A 17,549-nucleotide genomic window follows, 5' to 3' on the forward strand; every position below is an offset into this window, starting at 1 on the left:
GTGAACTGTGTGCTACAGTGGACCTTCTGCACAAGGACAGCATAGATGTAAAACCAAGGTTTCTATTGGCTGCTGAGCTATCCTCTCTGTACAAATGGTCTCTCCTTTCTTGTAACCTCTCTGAAAAAAGTGGTATAAACATCACATATCCTTTTTCATACCCACACATCCTAAAGCTGGTGTTTACCTTACACCCCTGAGCAAATATCAGACGGATGTCAGCTGGGATCCGATCGCCACCTTTAATCTCCACCATGTCCCCCACCACCAGCTGCTCTGCAGGCACTTCCTTCTTCTCTCCATCTCGGATGACAAGAGCTTGCTATGAGACAAGAGAACAACAAGAGTGAAACCAGTCCCACATCCTGCTTTCACCATGGGTGAAATTCACCCCTGTGCAGAGAGCAGATACAAGACCTGTGTACCACCTGCCCCTATTTTTGAGCTCTGCTCAGGCTGAATTTCATCCCTATTGGTTCCCCTTTGTTATACATCAGCATAATTCCTTTCTTCCTCATCATCTTCTAAATTCCACATAAGTCACCAATGAAAGATCACCAAGGTCAGCTGATAACACTTAGCACTTGGTATAACACCTTTCATTCAAGGATCTCAAAGAGATTTACAAGGGAGGTAATACTATTGCCATTTCACAGACAGGTAAATACAGGCACAGAGGTTGCCACGTGCCCAAGGTTATACACAATGAGTAACAGAGTTGGGAATAGGAATGGGAGGTCTCCCTTGCTGTAATCATACTGCTGCCCAGCTCTCTTTGGTGAATTCTTTTTTAAATTCAGTTTATAACCTGACAGAGCAGTAACTCCATATTATGCTGCAAGCTCATTGGGCAAGATTCCTGGTAGCAATACATGTACATACAATACCACATACGCTTGGCACTCTTGATAATTGTTAACATTAGTCTGGGTTACACCAATAAAACAAACTAAAGAATCTCATGTTTGAGTAAGAGAGAGGATAATTGCCCAAGACCAATCTGAACCCTTCTGATGAAGGATGGATTTTGGAGAAAAATTGGTTCCCAACTCTGTATTTTAAGACCAGATTCTGCTTCTCATCCACCGAAAGCCCTGGGTGCTGAATTCTATTATGGGAATACCATGAGCAAAGCCACTATTGAGTGAAAAGGGAAACTTAATTCTCCCTTCATTTTTAAAGAGGGTGCCCACTCTAACCAGCTATTGAGGCCAGTTTTGTGCCATTAATACATTTAAAATCTTCAACCTCCAACCGTTTCGATCTCTTGCTCTTCAGAAACAGAGAGGAAAGCTGGCCACTCACCTGTGGAATCATTTTACTGAAGCTGGCCATGATGTTCGTACTTTTAGCCTCTTGGTAGTAAGCAAAGATACCGGTGAGGATGACAACCAGTGCGAGGACTACTCCCAGGTACAGCTGACCAATAAGAGAAATTATTTGAGTTAGTTTAAAAACAACGTTTACTGCTGTTCCTAGTACAAATCATAATTACACAATTTGATAAAATAAACTCTTCAGGCAGTGGTGGAACTAGTTTAACTGGTTAAGAGAGAACTGTGGAATTCTACTGTCTGTTCATGCATGTTAATAAGCAGTAAGGACCATAACGGCTCCTCAAATGACAAACTAGGGGTTTAAGAGTTTTCATAAGAATCTCATCTGAATGGAGGACAAGCCAGCTGTTTGGGGGCCAGGGTGGAAACACACGATTAGAAGGCTGGAAATGAACTACACACCCTCCAGTTTGGGTTTGCACCTAGAAGACTGGGTGCCCATCCAAACTTTTGAATCTTTTGGGTTTAGACGTCAGGCTTCAGAGCTCACAGGAATAAGTGCTTTCAGGAGAATTCCAGTAATTCCTGGAAACTATTGGATTGGGAATAGTAATTGAATAGCCTTATGACACTTTAAAAGCAGCAAAGAATCCTGTTGTACCTTATAGACTAACAGGCATATTGGAGCATGAGCTTTTGTGGGTGAATACCCACTTCGTTGCATGTAGTGGAAATTTCCAGGGGCAGGTATGTATATGCAAGTAAGAAGCAGGCTAGAGATAACGAGGTTAGTTCAATCAGGGAGGATGAGGCCCTCTTCTAGCAGCTGAGGTGTGAAAACCAAGAGAGGAGAAACCGCTTTTGTAGTTGGCTAGCCATTCACAGTCTTTGTTCAATCCTGAGCTGAAATGGAATTTAGGCTTCTAAATCCTTTAGGTACTTTTGAAAGATTTACCCCAAGGCAGAAGATGCTGAGGCCACCATAATAATTAACAGACAACCCTCCCTCCCTCTCCCACCACACTTAAGATGTGTTTGTTTTGTGTCTTCAAAGTCCCATCTATCCTAATCTCCAGAATAAAACAAGAACTGCAACCAACCAACCAGAAGCAAACAAAGAGAACCTTCTCCAAGTAGAGTTTTTACCCCAAAAGAGAAGAGTCAGACTCCATAAAGTCCATTAGAGACTTCACTGTTGCACTTAAAAGTGCTTAGATACTATGGTGATGGGTGGCAGTACAAAAGCCTAAGATAGATGAAGAGACAGCAGACAGAATATACCAATAAATCTGTCATTTATTGGAATGATTCAGTACTGAAGTAGGAAGATTGGAGACCGCAGCTCTCTAAAAAGCCCTACCAGACTATAAAGAGGTGATGACCAGATAGCTGGTATAGTACTTACATTGTCAAACGCTGAAGCAACGCCTTGAGCAATCTGAATCCCGAAGGCAATCCAGCAGAGCAAAGCCCCCACCCATAAGAGGATGGAGAACCCTCCCACCATCTGCTTGAGGAACTTAATGATTTCAGGAGTGGATTTAGGAGGAGTGAGAGCGTTGGGACCATCTCGGGCCAGAATCTCTGCTGCTCTTGCACTAGTGAGACCCTGCAAATGCAAAAAAACATTGTAAACATTGAGTCAGACAATGCAGACTTCATATTTGAAACCTGCAACTTTGCTTTTCTCTCTTTCTTCCCTGGGACATAGGGGTTTGATTGTCCATAGTCTGTGACCTTATATTTTCAAGGTGCTTTCATACCTAAGTATTGTTAATGCCATAATGTGCATGTGCACCCCCCATGTGGGTCAATAGGAAGTCACGTCCATGGACTTCCACTAATCATGGGTTTCTTTAAAGGTAAAGTCATCTGCAGTGAGCTTTCTCACTACAGTTGTGATATAAGATAAATAATAAAAAGGTTTAGAAAAGAAGGCCTAGGAGGAAAGGTAGAAAGAACTCTGCATATTTATTCCAGAGAAGAGAGGTCTGAGGGGGAACATAAGAGCCTTCACATATGTAAAAGGTTTTTATAAAGAAGGTGGTGTTTACTTGTTCTCCATGTCCAGCAAGGGTAGGACAAGACGTAATTGCCTTAATTTGCAGCAAGGGAGAGTTAGGTTAGATATTAGGAAAAAACATTGTAAATATAATAATAGTTAAGCCCTGGAATGGGTTTACAAAGGAGGTTGTATAATCCCTGCCAGAGGACGTTTATAAGAAAAGGTTAAACAAACATCTGTCAAGATCTAGGTTACTTGCCTAAGAGATGACCTCTTGAATTCCCTTTCAGCACAACATTTCTATGATTCTGTATTGTTTTACTGATGCCATCTGTTTAAACTGAGACCTATTCAATTCTGAATACTGGGTCCAAACTCCCTCAGACTCTGGGAAAGTTTAGATCAGGTCCAAACATTGGGTTTAAGCTTTCCAATAGTGTTGATTTAAAATGCTCAGAAATTTCTTCAAACTTCAGAGATATTCATATCAAAATCCAGGTCTCAATCACTCTATCTGGGCTGATCTCTGTTTTCAGTATCTATTGAGAGTTAATACCACCTGCCTGCCTGTAAAATGTTTTGTTTTAATAATGACTATGGGGCTCCTACAAAGCCAGCCGATATCAATGCTTTTCCACCGAGTTCGGTGGGCTTTGGTTCAGGCCATAGATGAACTAAGGATATTTGAGTCATACCGTTCCTTGCTCTCACTCACCTTGCTGATGCTTGTAGTGTACTTTTCCTCCAGCTCTTCTTTGCTGAGTTTGTGATCATCCTGAAGGCCAAAAGAAAGAGACAAAAGAAGTGAGCAGACTGTCTTGAAGTTGAAAGTGGGTCTGAAAAATTCAGTATTTCTGGGGTTGAGGAGCACTAAAATTGCCCTGGGTTCATGGCTACTGGTCCAGCTGCCAGTATATGGTGGTATGCCTCAAGGAGTGGTGGTAAAGTCTTGATCCTTCAAAGGAAAGCAAGAACCACGCCCATAACCACACAACTAATTATGCAGGGCTGCATACTTGGAAGATGGAGTTGGAAATTCCCCTTTCATGGTTGCAAGTCATCCATCATTTTAGACACTAAAGCATGATTTCTATTTTGAAATACTTGACAGATCAGAGACTATAGTGTTGGGAAGCCATCTACATACAAAAATAGACACAGTGCAATCTTTTGGCTTAGCATGAGATGCTGGGAGTAGAGATGGTTAGGGAATGTTTTTTTTTCTCAAAGTCCACAGTCTCCCATAAACAGCTTTTATCAAAATTTCAAATTTTTCTGCGCAGCTGTAGCCAAAGAGCTAGGACTTCTGGGTTTTAATCCCAGCTCTGCCATTTACTCATTGTGTGACCTTTTACAAGTCCCATCACCTCTCTGTACCTATTCAAATGTGAAATGGGAGTCACAACAAATATCCACCCCACAGAGGTGTTGTGCAGCTTAACTGTCTTTTTGTAAAGTGCTTTGAGCTTGTTAGGTTTTATAAACTAGTGGAGTGTAAATTAGCATTGGGAAATGGCATCCACATTTTTTTCAGCACTTCTGTAACTCCCTCTCCTCCCAGCCTCCTCCACCTCTTTGCAGGGTATGTCTACATGGCAATCTGAGGTGTGACTGCAGCAAAGCCCTGCAACCTGACATGACCTGACCACAAGTGTGTGGCTCAGGTCAGTTCAGAAAACAACTCGACCCTGTCAGGCTCAGGTCAGCTCTCCTCCTCCTGCCTGTGGGGTTGGCCCAGCAAGGGCTAAGTGCCCCATTCCCACTGGCCACCACCACTTCGCTGTGCTGTGCACACCGAGGAGTTGCAGTGCCTCTTGCTCTGCAACATGTGCACAGTGCAGCAGGAGGTAGCAGTGAAGCATGCAGCCGCCAGCACACGCGGCCACCACTATGCCAACCCCATGGGCAGTAAGTGGTGGCAGTGCTGACTCGGGTTTGGGGGGAAGATTTAGAGTCAGGTCAGAAAATGACTCGACCATCTCAGGTTTGGGTCCGGTTGGGTGGGCTTGGGTCTGAGGAAGCCTCTGGACAGCACTCCATATAACCCCGCCTAGGACTCTGGGGGTGTATTCGAGTGTCTAGCTTGTGCTCCAGCAGCTTCACTGCTATTGTTACACCAGGCTAGTTCAATCAATGCTAGCTCAGGTGTGTCTGCTACACACAGTTACACCTCCAATTATAGTGTAGACATATCCTGTGTGATGCTGGTTATGATGAATAACTCTGCTTCATTTAGATAGGATAACTAATCTTAAAATACTCAGATGCTATAGGCCTCAAAACACTGAGCACTTTAGTCAACATGCTGAATTAAGAAGTGTTACAGTGTCTGTGTGTGTACTAAAAATCATTGCCCTTATCTGATAGGAATGGAGTCTGAACAGTAGCAATCACATGTCTCACGTGCAGTCATGCACTACAGTCTTATAGCCAGAAGCAGCAGGTTATTGCCATTGGTAGGAAGGGGTGGTTGTAGAGGGAGACTTGATAACTTTTCTCCTTTCCCTGCAATGACATCCCATGGGTATAATGCACTTGATTAAATGTAGGGTTTAGCTACAGAGATTGGAACTGGAATGAAGGAAGGAGGAAGTACAGAAATCAAACACATACCATTCAGGAAACAGTATGGGAGTTTTAAATGCTTGCTGTAGAGGGATGTTCTCAGGGTTGGCAAACAGACCAGATCATCCATTAACGTGACAAGTTTGTTCTCAGTTCCCCTCATAACAGCATCATTTAAAAAAAGTAGGAGGGGCTGCAAAGTTAATGTATTGGAAAACTAGAATGAACTGACTGTAATTCTGCAGGAACAAAGCATTATATAGATGTCTTCTGCATGTCCATTCAGTCAGCCCTGACCCCTGTGCCCAGGAAGTACACTGATCGCTACAGTACACTGCTCAGATACATGGCTTATAACAAAGCTGGCACCCCCAGGGCTGGCGCTTCCATTTAGGCGACCTAGGTGGTCGCCTAGGGCACCAGCATTTGGGAGGGTGGCATTTTGCCGTCCGCAGCGGCAATTCGGCGGCGGGGGTCCTTCCGCGCTCTGGGTCATCGTCGGCAATTCTGCGGCAGGTCCTTCACTCGCTCCGGGACCCGCCGCCGAAGTGCCCCGAAGACCGGGAGCACAGAAGGAGCCCCCCCCCCACGGCAGAATTGCCGCCAACGACCAGGAGCGCGGAAGGACCCCCACTTAGGGCACCAGAAACCCTGGCGCCGCTCCTGGGCACTCCACACATTTGACCCTCTGTATGAATCCAGGGGCTGCTAGGGTTACGTGTGGAATAATGGGGGAAGGAGAGAGGATGGCTTTGTTTTTTTCAATCCCACATGGTGATAATTCTTTATTTTCCATAAATAGCACCTTTCAGAGCTTGCAAACATTAATTAGGCCTCACAATACACCCGTGGAGCAGATATATAGCCATTTTACATATGGGAGAACCGGGTCACAGTGAGTTTACATGGCCAAGGACCCCAATGAGTCAGAAGGTACCCCCACAAATCCTTTAACTGTACTTTCTTCCTTTTCTGGACTATAAAAGGCAGAACTTACATCAGAGGTGTTAAAATATGACCGTTAGTGAGATTATTAATATTTCCATCTCATCCTGTTGGAAATCTAGTTTATTGGAGTGAAATTGTTGTTTAATTGTACTACTGTAGAACTGAAGCACCTTGGTTATGGATCAGAGGCTCATTGTGCTAGGCATGGTAGAAACACAATCCAACAGGAATTTTGTGGACTACATTTTGGTTTTGGAGAGAGACATGGGATAAAATTTTCAGAAGTGCATAAGTCCCATTTTCAAAGTGACATAGGCACCAGAGAACCTAAGTCCTGTTGACCTGTTGGTACCTAATTCACTTTTGAAAATGGAGCTTAGGTTTCTAAATCACTTAGGAACTTTTGATAATTTTACCCATAGTGTAGTATTCTGAACTCAATCTTAGAAGCCAAGAACTCTCAAGTTCTCATCTCATCTCAGCTCTGACGCAATGACTCTCTGTCACTTTGACTGAGTAAATTAACTTATTTGTGCCTCAGTTTCCCCATCAGTAAAATGAAAATAAGAACACCCCTTCACTTCATTGGAGAGGATGGATATTGAGAATTAATGACCTGGTGTTTGTAAAGACCTTTGAAAGATGAAAAGCACCACGTAAGTACTGCTATTAGTAGAGTCCTTGGAAACACGTTTGTGGCAACTCAGTGCCCTTTGAAGGTACTGTAATAATGCCTAGCTCTTATCTAATATTTTTCATCAGTAGATTTCAAATCACTTTATAAAGGAAGCCAGTGTTCTTATTCCCATTTTACAGATGGAAAAACTGAGGCAAATAAAGGGGAAATGACTTGCCCCAAGTCTCATAGACTCATAGACTTTAAGGTCAGAAGGGACCTTATGATCATTTAGTCTGACCTCCTGCACAATGAGTCACCCAGCAAGTCACTGGCAGAGCTAGGAATAGAAGTCAATTCTCCTGAGTCCTAGCCTAGAGCTCTAGCAACTAATCCACTCTCCAATCATTCAGCCTGAAAAAGTTGCACTTCAATCTGGTACACATTTCTAAGACATATTACCAGCTTCTGAACTGAGAGGTTTGGCTTCTGCTTTTCTATCTTTCTGTCAATCTGCTCTGTGCCAATGGAACTTTACCCAAGGAGGTGATGGTGAAATCCTGCTATAACCACTTCACCTAGGAAAATGCAGACTTGATGAGAAGTGCTGGGAATAAAGGACATACTGTTCCAACACCAGCTAATTTCTGCAAGAATCGTTCTGTTTATACAGGTCAGTTTGATCCTGAACCATCAATAGGAGCAAGATTAGGGCCACCCCAAAAAGGACACTCACCAAGTCCAGTTCTTTCTTAAGGTCATCTGTCTTTTTGCTTTTTTTCTTGTTGCCTTTCAGGTCTTTGTACTTTTCCTCTTCATCTTCCTTGTCTGTTTTCTCCAGATCCTGTGTGCCATGGATCTCGACTGAGTAAATGTCAGACCTTTTCTAGAATCAGAAATGAGAAGGCAAGTTAGGTCTAACTGGTCTTACTATGCTTCGTGTTGCCATGTGATCATAAGGTACTGTAGCTAACAGGAGTGGGAAATACTGTGCCTAGCCAGGACCTCTAAGCTTTCTGTGTTTTAGAGGTGGCTGCAGTCTCCTCCTTCTGGGAATTTGATAGCTCCTGGTGCTGTCCTGTACCTGAAATTTCTCTAGCATTAATGTACAGCTACAGCCAGATCGTCAGCTGGTGCAAATTGTCATAGATCCATGGCCTTCAGTAGAGATATGGCAATTTAGGTGAGTTTGAGGATCTGGTCCTTAGGGTAAAAATGTTGCCCAAGATCCATTGCCAATGCAGATCACTCAAAAATCATGAATCAGGCCCAAAAAAAGTCATTAGATTGCCTTAAAAATCATGAAATTTTAAAAATAATAAAATGTGGGATTTTTTAATTTAATTTATGCTGTTGGCATATTTAGGATTTGTGATTTCGTGTTTAACATTTTTTTTCCCAAATAGAAGCTGAGATTTCATATTCACCTGACTCCAGGAGCTTGTCCTTTAAGAAAAAACACCTCATATTATCGCACTCATGATAAAATCATGACATTTAGCAGCACTGTCTAATTGGCCTCTTAGTCATATAGTGATATCATGAGGCAAAAATTGCACTCAATAGTTAGAGTGATCCTCTTGTTCACAGAATACTGGGAGAACTCTGCTTTCTTGTGCACAGAGCACAGAACAGATCAGGAGCTAGTGATCTGTTAGCCCAGTTTTCTGCAGGGTATATACAGCAGTTAAATAGCAACCCTCAGCATAGAGAAGCTGCCAAACCTATTTAACTGCATTAGATTTATTGATAAGCTATTTTCTTCTGCTGCCTCCTCACTACAAGCTAATAGCTCAGACTTAAGGGCAGGCTTCCTGTGTTGTTAATTCACCAGTTTCTATAATCATAATTCCAGATCATAATTGTTCTGTAAACTGCATGCCATTCCTTGGAAGAGCTACTGGCTGACCCCATTCTCACTGGATTCCATAGAGATTAATCTTTTGAGTTGCAGACTGAATCATACTTATTGGCTGAACTTCAGATAGTGGCTTGTTCTACTTGGCTATGTTTGCATACAGTGTGTATCTAATACATACATGTAAACTTCTGCAGGATGCTTTTCCATGTTTGGACTTCTACACTGACAAAAGCAGATTTGTTTAAAACTGAACATTTTAATTAAAAAAATACAAAGCCAAACAGATAAAATAATGGACTTGTATATCATCTGATAAGTGCATGAGAAAATATTAATTCCTATTTTTCTGAACTAAAAACTACCAAAAAGAACCACATTTAAACCCCTAGGTGCACATGAGTTTGAGGAATGCTGCAATTATCACCATTTTTTTTTTGGAGGTGCATGGGCAGGGTGAGGCAAGTGGGAGGAGACAGTAGGGAAGAAGTTGCCCCCATGAATATTTTAGGAGTTGAACTCCCAGAACCACCACTTCTAGGACATTTCAGTTTGTTTGACCATAGGCATCCCAGATAAAGGCTTTCTGTTATGAGGAGTTCTCTCTCTGCTGCTTTTCCTAAGATACACAAGCTGGGGTTATCTATCAGAGTTATCTTTTTCACTCTCATCCTTCTCCACCTTCCTTTCCTCATCCCACAAAAAATCTACTCAGCTTTTCAAGTCTCCATAAAGAGAAGAAACTATGAAACAACTCTATGGACTATAATAACTCTAGCAGACATAGGAGAGAAGGTTCATGGAGATAAGTAAAAGCTAATGAATTGTTCTGTCCTCCTATGCAAGATCTTTTAGTTTCTAGAGAGGTTTTGAGGTTCCTCCTTTTAACCCTGAATTTTCAGACCTTCTCATATTGGTTTGATCCTTCATCCATTTGCAAAGGAGACTTCTCAACAGTATTCCCCCTTCCTATTTGATCTCTCTGCTCTTCTGGGTTTAAAACACTTAGCATTAGAACTGCTTGAAAGACCGAAATCTCTTTGGATCTCCCATCATTATGAAACACAATAACCTGCATTTCTGACCGATTTTCCCCCTGCCTTAGCAGGCATGTATACAGAAAAGCATTTCAAACATACGTACATTTTTAATCTATCAAATAAATTCTCTCTCTTAGAGCTTAGCAGAAGAAACCAGATATTTAAATAGCAACTGTTTCAGTGAACGCTCACTCACCTTTCCCATTTTTGTGAGCTTATTGCTTCCCTGCTCTAGTGGAGCAATGGATCTCTCAGGCAGGAAGATATATACTGAGGTAAGGTGCTTGGATGAAAAGGAAAAATGGTATGAACACAAGATGCAAGTAGCTCAGAATTGTTGTGGCTGTCAGAGTGCAAGAGCTTGCAGGGATTGTAGCCTCTTCCCAACTGGAAAGCCAATGTTAGCTGGAATCCTCCCCGCACTTAGGCATCCTTCAGGCAGGATAGGTTTGCCTTCCAAAGCCTGTGAGGAGAGAGTTCTCTTTATGTCCCTTTATAAATAAGCACTTGCTCTGCCACTCCTCCCCTCCTCTTTCAGGTCCAGCCCATCTTCTGCTTCACCTGCAGTAGGGTGGAAAAATACCACAGTAATGGGCATGTGGGTTTCAGGTCAAATAGTTTCTAATTATTCCTTTGCAATGTTTGCTTCCAACTGAGGAACAGGTACATTATTCACCTTGTTAAAAGCAATGAGTTTCCTTCAGAGATTCACCAGCATTGACCTCCTGCAAATGATTTCCCAGTGTCTTCAAAACATGTGGCGGGGCAGAGAGGGTGTGGGCAATATTTGTCGTTTACACTCCTCTAAGTGATCTGACATGTATCTGCATGAGGCCTCTAAAAATAACATCACTATGCCATTCAGGTACCAACAGGATAGCTGTTATATGTTCAGTCAATAACTTTGGATTGTAATATCACGGGGGAAGAGTGCTCCTTTAAAAGTTTGTACTTTGACTTTTCTATTCTTGGTGTAGATTGGGTTTGTTTGCTCTGATTTTTAACCTGAGGTTGTAAAAAAAGAAAAAAAGAGAGGCAGCTGCTGCCCAGGGCTTTCTAAGCAAGTGCAGTTATCAGAACAGGGTAATTTTTTAAGTGTTTATCTTGCATCAGTCACAAGCGCTCCAAGTGAAATACCATATGCTCTGAGAGAAGATTTATGAAACTTTTTATACCTGTATTCTGCACGTAGGTATGTATGCATGCTATGCACCCACATCTGGAAAGTCTAACAAGCAGTGTCCGTTGGTCTGCACATGCTCAGTAGGTCTCCTCATGCTCCTGACCGAGGACATATGAGGCAGTGTGGGCTGATGTCTTTTCAGTTCCTTCATACCACTGCTGACCAGAGTCGGAATCCTATGTCCACAGATTTCTGCAGTATTTCTGATAGAACCTTCAAATTGATTTGTAAATAGTTTTATACTTCATATCTTTTATATTAGGATAGCTAGCGTTTTATAGTATAGTTAATATAGCTCGTTTTCCCCTGCACTGGGGACTCCCTGCCCATGGTCTGGGACTATGCCCGGAATCCCGGTGTTCAAGAATTGTATCTCCTGCCATTGCACTTTCTCTGAGAGGGAGGATGACCAACACTGCCTCTATTGCTTGGGTGAGATGCATATCTCTGCAAAATGCAGTATTTGTTGTTCTTGAGCTTCATCTAAGGAAACATCTTATGGAGAAAGCAATATGGCCCCACACTGACCTGGGCCAGGGAGATCCCCTGTATATTGGCCCCAACAGATGAGCAGCACCCCGAGTGCCCTGAAGTATGAGCTTAGAAGCAGAGTCTGCAGCTCCTAAGCCCAAGGACTCTTCCTCCAGGGCTTCCTATGAGAGTAGGTGCACACTTACAGTTGCAAGGACAGATCCCCATCCAGGACCATCCACAAAAGACGTGATCCCTCCCCAAGCCCGTCGAGTGCAGTTGAACCTTCACGCACCAATCCTAAGGGACCAGCACCACTGAAGACCTCCAGGCTGGAGGGCAAAGGACAGAAGAAGAAAGATCTACCAGTTCCATCAGTGATGCCAGCTCCAAAACACAAGGACAGACACCCACCGGTTCCATATAACAGTCCAGGTCCAGACTCATCGTCGGTACCAGCTTGCTTGTCCAAGGACCATACTACCTCCTGAGATGTGCTGGAACCATTGGTCCCAACCGCAAAACCCCATAGACACCAGGACATATGGAGTCTCCCATCATCTCCAGCCCAGCCCTCCTGAGGAACATTATTACCCCCGAGGATGATACTACTTCAGCGTCTCAAAAATTGCCTCATCTCCAAGCATCAAGGAGTGCCCCAGAAACTGCACCACTATCCAAGCTGCATACCTTCCAGATGCTCAGATCTCTTTTAACAGACAACCTCAGCAGGTACTTTTTTTTGGACCATGAGTGGGAGGGAGATTCATGACTCTGTGCTGGAGAAATATTCACTAAGTGAAGTACACATCAGTGGGATCTCTTTGTGTCCCAAATGAACAGAAAACTTTCTCTGTACTGCACCCATCTATCAGAAAATCACCAAGACTTTTTCTTGCCATAGCAAAAGATCACAAGGTCAAGCAATATACCTTTCAGAGAATCTCTACTTGGATTTCTGGGTGCATCATCAAATGCTGCAGGTTAATAGACATACCTCGTCCTGACAGAGTCAGGGCACACTTTACAAGGGCACAAGCTGCCTCTACAGCATCCCTGCAGGACATTCCAATACTAGACATATGCAGAGCAGCCACCTGGAGCTCAAGCAACATGTTTGCTAGACTTAAACACTAGTTCAGGCCTCTGCTGTGGATGCAATATTGGGAACTGCAGTACTGAAAACATCTTTGTTGCATACCACCCTCCAATCTGAGCAGTGCTTGACAATGACCCACATGTGGAATACACATAGTGACAAGCACTCAAAGAAGAAATGGAGTTTACTTACCTGTAACTGGAAGTCCTTTGAGATATGTGGTACCCATCTGTATTTTACTATCTGCTCTCCATCCCTTCTGCTTTGGATCTTGTTGGATTCATGGTAAGAAGAGGAATTGGAGAGGCATCAGCCTGCACTGCCTTTTATGCTCTTATTCAGAAGCACAAGGAGACCTACTGTGCATCTGCAGGCCAACAGACACTGCTTGTTAGAATTTCTGGACTCAAGAGCATGGGGCACATGCATACCCGTGTGTGGAATACAGATGAGGACCACACATCTCGAAGAACTTCCAGGTAAATTCTATTTCCCATCATTCCAAAGCAATGATAACTTCTGTCTTTGCTGATATTTGGTGAAGGAAATAGAAATCAGGATAAAAGGTATAAAATGCTTATGTGACTTCTCACTAGGCCGGAATAACAAGAAATGACTCTTTCCCCCGCTCCCCCACCCATTCTAAATTTTTTTTAAAGTATCAAATCACATATGGAGAAGATTCCTTTTTACTGTATTTTTTAGAAAAATACATTTCCTTTCTAACTGGACTAAACTGGTCTTGCAGTAAGGCTGAGTATTTCAATAATGGGCCATTTAAATGGCATAATTCAGGAAAACTACTGAATTGCACTGTTCTGTATGCTGCTATGAACCATAATCGCTAGCATGAGTTTTGAATTATTATAGGAGATTAAAGTTGTTAATCTGATTCACTAACACTGACCCTTTAAAATTATATAGGCTGTAGTCCTATTGAAATCAACAGTGAATCACTTCTTGATTTCTACAGAAGCAGGATCAAATCCATACTGTAATTAACCAGGAGCAAATTACAAATAAAATGGGGGTCGAGTCTCTTTAATATGATGACTAATATTCTGAAACCGAAGCAGATTCCTTTTCCAGCTTCCTAATTCCTGGTTCGTATTTCCTAATTCCCTGTCCTCAGCATGATTCAACTGGCTTTTGGATCGTGTGGTCAGTGGCACAAGATAAATATACAGACAGATAAATGGAAAGACTTTTATTCTAATGTTATTTATTGCCCACTTCTGCTGTTGATTTAAGTGAGAAAGGATTGGGCCCTTAATGGGAACAGCTACAATATAAACTCTTTCGTATGTAAATAAGTAACTGGGATTTCACAATATATGTCATTCACAAAAGTAATGCTCTGTTCAACATCTCCAGTGAGTCCAGATCTGTAAATTAATACACTGCAATGAAATTAGCCTATACATTGCTGAAATACACACCAGGGACTAGAGAACTAGAAGCCTAGGGGACACAAACAGAACAAAATATACATAAAAACAGAGAATTGGGACTGGAAATGATGAGGGGGAAATGTACTTGCAAATTGAGAAATGGAAGTTGGGAACTAGGGGGATGCAAGGGCAAATATATCTAATTTGAAAATGATATGATGAAAACTGTGCAGATGGGCCTGCAAAATAGAAATTGTGAGCCAGGAAGAACAATGAACAGGTGACTCAGAGTTGTAATTCAGGAACAAGTAAGAACTTGTAGATGGAAATCAGGATTTGATGTCCTTGCATATTGTGACATCCACAGATTTGCAAAGATAAAGGTCAGACTATGATTTTTAGTAATTATCCATGGTTTGGAATTTTATCTGTGCCACCCTAGCAGGTTTTGCAGGCAAAGAATAGGAGATGGAAGAAATATGTTCTATAAATTGTAATCATTCTGCCTGAGGATCAGTGTTAAAATTGTAGATTAGCCACAATATACAGCAGCAGAGCACCCAAAACATTTAAACTGAATTTATCCATGGTTTTGTACTGTACTCTTTTGTTTGGGGCTGTGGTTTTATTATTGAAATAGTTACACTGGGACACCCCCTAGTGTAGTTGCAACTATAGCAGCTTAAAGGTGACTGAGCCCACGTCCAGACTACCCTGCCATATCGGCGGGTTAAAATCGATTGCTCGGGGATCGATATATCGTGTCTAATCTAGACGCGATATATCGATCCCTGAGCGCGCTTATATCGATTCCGGAACTCCATCAACCCCAACGGAGTTCTGGAATCGACATGGAGAGCCGCGGACATCGATCCTGCGCCGTCTGGACGGGTGAGTAATTCGATCTTAGATATTCGACTTCAGCTACGTTATTCACGTAGCTGAAGTTGCGTATCTAAGATCGATTTTCCTCCCCTAGTCTGGACGAGCCCTCAGATGCATATATTTTGTTCCCTTCAATTTATAGGAATAAACTCTATTGGTATAGCTACATTATAAGGTTACAACCTTGTAACTATTGAGATTTCCAACTGATTTAGTTAAAGCACTGCAAAAACTGTGTATAGACCAGCTTTTAGTGAAGCAGGAAACATTCTGCCAGACCATCTGCACTGCCAAATACTATTAGAATTTTATTCCAGTTCAAGAGAAGCAAGCCACATAATCTTTAGAATCACAAAGGAAACAATTCTAGTTTTATAGAACTTATAAGAATCCATATTTAATTCCCCAGGCTATGATGAGACTGAGATGAGATAATGTAGAAAGAAGTTAGAGTTGAGACTGTTGCTTTAGAGATGCCAACCAAATGTTCACCCTCCTGTTACACATCGCGGTATTTGAGTGATCTCTGTGCTGTTTGGGCAATATCTCTCTTGTAGACATAGTGGTGGTGATTTTCAATAAAATTATGTCAGAGACTAGTTATAGGGATTCTGTCTTTTCATTACATGTGTATCCTGCACCTAGCACAATAGGGGGTTAATCCCTAATTGTGGCCTTATTGTGCTGTTGCAATACTAATAAGTCCATATCTTGATTATGAATAATATTTATTGCACATTTTAACTATTTTCAAGTTCACAAACTAACCCCAGTGACCACTAATATATTTGTCATTCATGGAATTTCTTGCAAAATGTTCATTATTTGGGGTGAGTGAGTGGCTTCCTAAAGCATATAGTATTGTTTCCAGTTTCTGAATAGCTATTTAACAGTAGGATGGTGTGTAGCATAGGGAATTATTCATTTCCTGGCGTGAATCTGAATATGAATGAGCCCTTCATGTTTTAAAATCAGTGAATCTTTTGGAATTCTTGAACCTTTTCACAAATACCACATGGTTACTCAAGAACTAACAAATAATCAGTGATACACATCTTCCTTCCCCATCAGCTGCCACAAATGATGGAGAATCAAACTCCAAAATGTTTGAGTTTATTTTTTTAAAAATGTGTACACAAAATTAGATGGCTGCTATCAGTAAATATAGGCTGATTATTTAACCAAACTTAATATTGTTGTCTTCTGGAGAAGAATTAATCTAATCCATATCTGTAACTCCCATCACCAGATAATGTAAAAAAGGAAATTAAGGGATGTTTCCTGTAGATTCTAAACATCTGTCTAGGAAAATAATAATCTAGCCTTTCTAATTATCACATTTTGTTTTGTTTTTCTCCTCTATTGAAACGTGTGGGCCAAAATTCTTACTTCAGCTATGCCCTTGTGCAATTCCTATTAAAGCCAGTTGACACTCTTGTTTTGTTGTTATGTATTTATATTGTGGTAACACTTAGAAGACCCATTGTGCATGGAGCTGTACACAGGAGTAAAACAAAGACAGTCCCTGCCCCAGAGAGCTCATAATCTAGCATCATGACAGTTCGACAGGTAGATAATGACACATTAGGTTAGCAGTGATAGAAAGGACATTCAGTTGTCTTGGAGGTGGAGGAGAGATGAGAGATATTGGTGAAAGTGTTTGCGGTTCAGACCTAGGATCTAATGGATTTGGTGTTTGTCTGCAATGACAGCCCAGGTTTCCACTCTGTCTCTAATCTGCAAAGCATGTAAGCATGTGCTTAGCTTTAGGCATAAATATATGTTCCATTGATTTGAATGGGACCTACGCACATGTTTAACTTTCAACATATGTTTAAGTATTGTGCTGAATAGGGATGGCCTTAAGCACATTAAACATTCAGTTTGTAAGCACCTAGAGGATAATAGGGTTATAAGGAATAGCCAGCATTGATTTGTCAAGAACAAATCGTGTCAAACCAACCTACTTTCTCTTTTGACATGGTTACTGGCCTAGTGGATATGGGGGAAGTAGTAAAGGTGATATATCTTGATTTTAGTAAGGCTTTTCACACAGTTGCATGTGACATCCTTAAAAGCAAACTAGGAAAATGCTGTCTAGGAGAAATTACTGTAAAGTGGGTGCTGAACTGGTTGAAAGACTGTACTCAAAGACTAGTTATCAATGGTTCTCTGTCAGACTGGGAGGGCATATGTTATGAGGTCAGTCCT

The 17,549-nt window shown here is 41.8% G+C and overlaps 1 protein-coding gene across 2 annotated transcripts in view; it reads right to left on the reverse strand.

The window, feature by feature from the left end:
* The window catches only part of ATP12A (ATPase H+/K+ transporting non-gastric alpha2 subunit), a 34,077-nt gene extending 16,909 nt beyond the window's left edge, over nucleotides 1–17,168 (reverse strand). The window contains exons 1-6 of one of the 2 annotated variants that reach the window (XM_050921939.1): nucleotides 17,160–17,168; nucleotides 8,148–8,297; nucleotides 3,998–4,057; nucleotides 2,683–2,886; nucleotides 1,306–1,419; nucleotides 188–322 (exon numbers count right to left, since the gene is read on the reverse strand). In XM_050921939.1, coding sequence (XP_050777896.1) covers nucleotides 188–322; nucleotides 1,306–1,419; nucleotides 2,683–2,886; nucleotides 3,998–4,057; nucleotides 8,148–8,297; nucleotides 17,160–17,168 — 672 coding nt within the window. Of the gene's footprint in view, nucleotides 1–187; nucleotides 323–1,305; nucleotides 1,420–2,682; nucleotides 2,887–3,997; nucleotides 4,058–8,147; nucleotides 8,298–10,505; nucleotides 10,515–17,159 lie in introns of those variants that run through there. The other variant, XM_050921940.1, reaches the window with a different exon arrangement.
* Nucleotides 17,169–17,549: the final 381 nt, after the last annotated feature.

Source organism: Gopherus flavomarginatus, chromosome 13 (assembly GCF_025201925.1).
Source record: "Gopherus flavomarginatus isolate rGopFla2 chromosome 13, rGopFla2.mat.asm, whole genome shotgun sequence".
In the NCBI taxonomy this organism is placed as follows: Eukaryota; Metazoa; Chordata; order Testudines; family Testudinidae; genus Gopherus; species Gopherus flavomarginatus.